We start from the raw sequence: 5,132 nt of genomic DNA, 5'->3' as shown, positions 1-5,132 counted from the left end.
AAAAAAAAAAAACTACAGTTTTCCTCACACACTCTAAAAAAATTAAAAATTATATCCTAAAATTGTCCTCTTTTCTTCTCTTTTCGCTTTTCGCTTTAAGATTTTTCCTCTCCAAGTCCTTAGTTTTCACTTTGAACCTAAAATAAAGACAAAAAGAAACGTAAAAAGGAACAAACAATTCTAAAAAAAAACAATAAACCTAAAAAGAAAAATCTACCTAAGCACAGGTCCGTGTCGGCGGCGCCAAAATTTTGATGTATTTTCAAAAGTTGTAGTGACAGTGGTAAAAACTGGGTTCTTTTCGAACTTGTGAAGGGAATAAATTTTTTTTAGATTTAAATAAATTTTAGAAGTAAATAAACTTATTGCAAAATTGGTTTCAAGATATGAGCAAATAACCAAGACTCTGATTATCCCAAAACTCTAATTATCTTTTAAGTCCCTTATTTCTTAATCCACATATAATCAGGCAAATTCTCAAAAATTAATTGTATCCCCTAAACATAGATTGTCTAATCAAAGTATAACCTTTCTAATTGAATCACAACTAATGACGAAAATTATGCAACAATTGAGAAGTCTGCAAAAACAGTAATTGAGTGAATTATAAATTATAAATTAGAGAAAATAAAATGGTTACCACTCATTCATGCGTAAATAGATTCCTCATTGCCTTGGTTGTGGGAGAATTAGCTCATCATCATATTGGAAAAATACTCAAAAGATTTTATTAATGCTCAAAAGTTGATTACAAATGATGAAATAAGAAGAAAATCGTTTTAAGACCGTTCTTTGCCACCCACAGAAAGCGTCATGGAAGAACGACACTTTAGAAGTGTTGTAAGCACAACACCGAAGTCGCGGGAAAGGAACTGAGAATTGTCACAAATATGCGACACTAATCAACGACTTTACTGGACTGTACAATGTTCTTCGTGTTCTTGGCCGTGCAGCAGCAGAACTTCTTTTGTTGTCGACTTCTTATCTCGATTCTCTCGACTCTAACTCTCTCCCAATCACTTGCTAGTCTCCCTAGTCGACTCAAGGAGCCTTTATATAGCCGCAACAACCAAAATATCTCGCTCATTAACCCACAATAATCCTCCATTACTCGGTATTAAAGAAAAATATTCTAAGAATATTTTCTTCCCTGTTTTGTTTGATCACGCGTCTGCAGCTGTTGATTTTATGAAAACTCACCTTAATAGTCTTCTAAACGGTCCAAAAGTGTGCTAGAGTCCTCCATGCATCATCAGAACACGTCTGAATTCCTCAAAAATCCTCTCAAACCCGTGACAGACGTGAACTGCCATGTTCTCTGTTGATGAATTGTTTAGCCGATTCTAGCCAAATTCAATCGACCAGAACGCTTGCAATAGGTTTATATATATCCCAGGAACAATCCCACCAAGTTTCAGCCATTTAGTCACCGTCTAACATGTTCATTTCCTCAATCAAAAATCTGTCAGTGAAGATGAATTTTTTTTCCTGCCAAAATGAAAATTCAAATTGTTGAAAAAGGTGCCCCTTAACCATAGCTGGGGTACGAATAGCAATTTGGGTGGAAATAGTAATTTTTCTGGGTTCCTCCGGGACATTTCTGGGACGTTTCCGGTTCATTTATGGGGTGCCTTTAGTAATTTTCTCCGGGGTGTAAAACACTGCTTTTTGAGCCCATTTCGCCAAAAATGTTTATTTCCAAAAAATACCTAAAAACACACAAAACACCATAATAAGTACAAAATCGAGTGCCAACAATATATATTATTGAGATCAAATTAGACACAAAAATGTGTCTATCAGAAAACTATATGTTTTGCTAGCTATATTGGAAGGCTATACATAAATAGAGAACTAATGCAATCTTCAGTACAGGGAAACATGCAGATTACAACTTATTGGAAACCACCTGAGCAACCTTTTCTTACAATAAATTATGATGCTTCTTTCGATCCAAATACTAGACTAACAAGAGGTGCTTTGATTTTGCGTGATTTTGCAGGAAAATGGTGGGGTTATGCAACAAAATGATATGCAAGAATAAGTGATGCTGAGCAAGCAGAATGTCTAGCTTTCTTGATGCAGTGAAATGGAAGAAGGAGATGCAGATCATGCAATGTTTGAAACTGATATAAAGAGCATTGGAATGTATATCAATAATGCTTCACCTGTTATAGAGTAGGAAATAAGCAATTTTACTTGATGCTTCAGATATTTTAAAGTCAATTCATTTCTGGAAATGCGAATTCATTCCAAGGTTATGTAATAAAGTAGCTAGATGATAAACTTGCTATATTCATTCGAAAATTTAGAGTCATGGAGTTTTGTTCTGGTATACCTAATGTGATTGAGGGTCAACTGTTGTTAGACAGTCTGAACCTTATGAGTTAACAAAATTAATCTTCCGCAGCAAAAAAATAATAATTCAAGATGTCATTCCTAACAAAAAAAAATATTCTGCTATCAACATTAATTTTTGAATGTTAGGGATGACAGGTGAAGGTTTGTGAATTGCTAGGGTCTGCAGACTACTGGTGCTTTTTCATGAGTCCAATGGATTGGAGGTGGTTTTTCATGGGTACCAGATTCCAACCCATCCATATACAATTATTAATTGTGTAGTTTTGTAACTTTAATAGATTCCTAAAGGGCAAGACTGATATGACACGACTAATTAAAAAGCAGGGTCGTAGGCCCAAACTAATTTTTAGGCTCTATCGCTTGATGTAAGATATTTGTTAGATTTTTAAATTTAGTCAAACATATCTTTTGATCAAATATGATATTTAGCAACAACAAAAAGAAAAAATTATTGTCAGGTGACTCAAACCCATTAATTGCTCGAGTAATTAATCTTTGCATTTGTGTTGATTGTATTTCTTTTTAATATGTTTAAGTATATTATATCGAATAATATTAGAAGTTACAGAAGAATAAACGTAATTACAAATCATACAACTAAAACCATTCAAAGAGATTGAGCCCCAGCCGTAGGCCGGGATGATATCTAGTCATTGTTTATGTTTATCTAAATTTAAAATACATGATCTAACTTTGATTATTAGGCATGAATTTTAGGAAAAGGGTCTTAATTAGACTCACATATGAAAATTACAACAAATAAAGGTCTAACAGTGTCCACAATCATACGAGCAAACTAAAAACAAAAACCAAATAAAATAGTTAGGTTTAGAGGTGTTCAAACGTAGCGGGTATAGAGCAAATTATAATCAAGCACGGGTTTAATATTACACCTCAAAATTGAGCGAACATATAATCTCCGTCTCAGCGACAGGCGAAGGTATTGGATACACCTAACTTATATAATAACTTATTGGGTAGGTAGGGTCCTTATACTAGCGATTTTATTTTTGTTTTTATCTTTAAAATAAAGAAAGATAATCTAATAGTTTTATTTTCATGATTTATAAAGAGGATACCAATTCTATTAGGGATTGATACCCGTATACCAATCCTAACCGTTGGATCGATGAAGTAGTATCAGTCCTTAGTAAGACCGGTATCCCCGTACAAATCATGTTTATTTAGCTTTTGTTCTGGGGATAACTTGTGGATCGTTGGATTATGAGGCAAACGAGATACTATCTAAACCACTCGCCATGCCTATATAAGAGTAGTATCGTTTCTTAAGAAACCCTAGAAACAGTTCAGCCTCCTTCAGAAAAACAAAACAAAAAAAAGTTCAGCCTCCTTCTCTCCGTTTGATCTAGATGTATAATTCTAGGGTTACGGTCTCAGATTGTGCACTAAAGATGGGTAAGTCAACGTCCGGCGGTGGCGATTCATCATCTCTCCTTATGCCTGGGGTTAAATCAGATGATCGATCTAGAGAGAGGAAACCCCGCAAAATCAGATGTCCTGCTATCGCTAAAACACCAGATGAACTTGAGGCATCCTTCATACAACTATACGCTGCTTACAGCGAAGCAGCAGCTCATAATAAGGAGGAGGGTGAATTCGCTGATTGTGAAAAGAAACTTATTGAGGTAATCAGAGGTTTTAGAAATCTCAAAATAGTTTATAGTAATGTTCGTCAATTTTTTCGTCAGGTTTTAGATCTTAAGAAGGCTGTTCCATTGATGATTGATTTATTGAAATATGATAAATGCGGGAAGCGTTTAGCTAGTTGTATTCTTATTACTTTCGAAGAGCTAACTCATGTGGCATTTCAAGTTCCTAGTCAAGAGATACAAGTTGGCAAATTGGTTAAATCTCTAGTTGAAATGGAAGCCTTGGAAGTATTTGTTTCTACTCTTGGTAAGATTTCTGAAGACGATGATTTACGAGCAGTACAAACTATTGCGCAGATGATTTTTCAAGGAAGAGCAGCTGTAGCAAAAACCGCGAGCAGTTCCAGGGAACTGATTATTTGGGTATCAGCAGCAATAAGAGGTACCAAATGGGATGCAAAAGTGTGTGCTGTGGGTTTTTTACATACTCTTTTGATGAATTATACGGAAAATAGACTTCTATTGGGAACGGACACCCTACCTGCTGTTGTAGATGCTCTTTCATCTCTTATTATGAGTCCTGAAGAAGAAAAAACAGAAAAACAAAAAAGAAAAGAAGAAGAAGAAGACCTGCCTTTGACTTTGTTTGGTTGTTTATTTTTTCTATTAGAATATCCGGACAACAAAGTGCATTTTGTCAATGCTGGAGGAATCGAGGCAATGATTAAACTTTTACAGGACGGGCAGAAATTGGGTGATTATATTTATGGATCTGCGATTGTGGCACTTGATATAGTGAAAGATTGTCTTGCTGCTTCTGACAAGTTTGAGAATGATGATTTGGAATTGGGCATTGCAATATTCCCTGCTTCCATGGATATGGTAAGTCTCTTAAATTTATTACATGTCTGAAGAATTCTTTTAAGTATAAATAATTAGGTTGTGAATAATTCTGCCTATTACGTTATGGTAATTAGAAGGTTCTGAACAATGTAATTGCATTGCGAAGCATGGACATTGCAAGGTTAGTAACACTAGCCAAAAATATATGGCAAATGGAATTATTATCCATCACCTTCCTTTAGTTAGAGAAAATGATTTGTGGAAGGGTTTAAACTAGCATTCTAGGATTTTGGTATGCATATGATTTTGTGGCTTATG

The 5,132-nt window shown here is 34.9% G+C and overlaps 1 protein-coding gene across 3 annotated transcripts; it reads left to right on the top strand.

Annotated features, from left to right (window-relative positions):
- The first annotated feature begins 3,646 nt into the window (after positions 1–3,646).
- LOC113346165 lies at positions 3,647–4,898 on the top strand. 3 transcript variants are annotated; one of them, XM_026589752.1, is made up of 3 exons: positions 3,647–4,007; positions 4,329–4,413; positions 4,642–4,898. In XM_026589752.1, exons 1-3 carry the CDS (start codon positions 3,732–3,734, stop codon positions 4,881–4,883), a joined length of 603 nt encoding a protein of 200 aa, XP_026445537.1. In that variant the 5' UTR covers positions 3,647–3,731; the 3' UTR covers positions 4,884–4,898. The 3 variants fall into 3 exon arrangements, with proteins under 3 accessions (XP_026445537.1, XP_026445536.1, XP_026445535.1); XM_026589751.1 differs by having other exon boundaries at positions 3,648–4,007; positions 4,329–4,898; XM_026589750.1 differs by having other exon boundaries at positions 3,648–4,413.
- Positions 4,899–5,132: the final 234 nt, after the last annotated feature.

Source organism: Papaver somniferum, unplaced genomic scaffold, assembly GCF_003573695.1.
Source record: "Papaver somniferum cultivar HN1 unplaced genomic scaffold, ASM357369v1 unplaced-scaffold_96, whole genome shotgun sequence".
NCBI classification, from domain to species: Eukaryota; Viridiplantae; Streptophyta; class Magnoliopsida; order Ranunculales; family Papaveraceae; genus Papaver; species Papaver somniferum.
The sequence above is the reverse complement of the archived record's forward strand: the minus strand, read 5'-3'. Positions and strand labels throughout refer to the sequence as shown.

Excerpts from the sequence above, each read along its gene's own strand:
- LOC113346165 (XM_026589750.1), top strand. The coding sequence starts at position 3,732 with ATGTATAATTCTAGGGTTACGGTCTCAGATTGTGCACTAAAGATGGGT. Across the intron at positions 4,414-4,641 it reads GGTATCAGCAGCAATAAGAG|AATATCCGGACAACAAAGTG; the intron begins GTACCAAATGGG and ends TTTTTCTATTAG.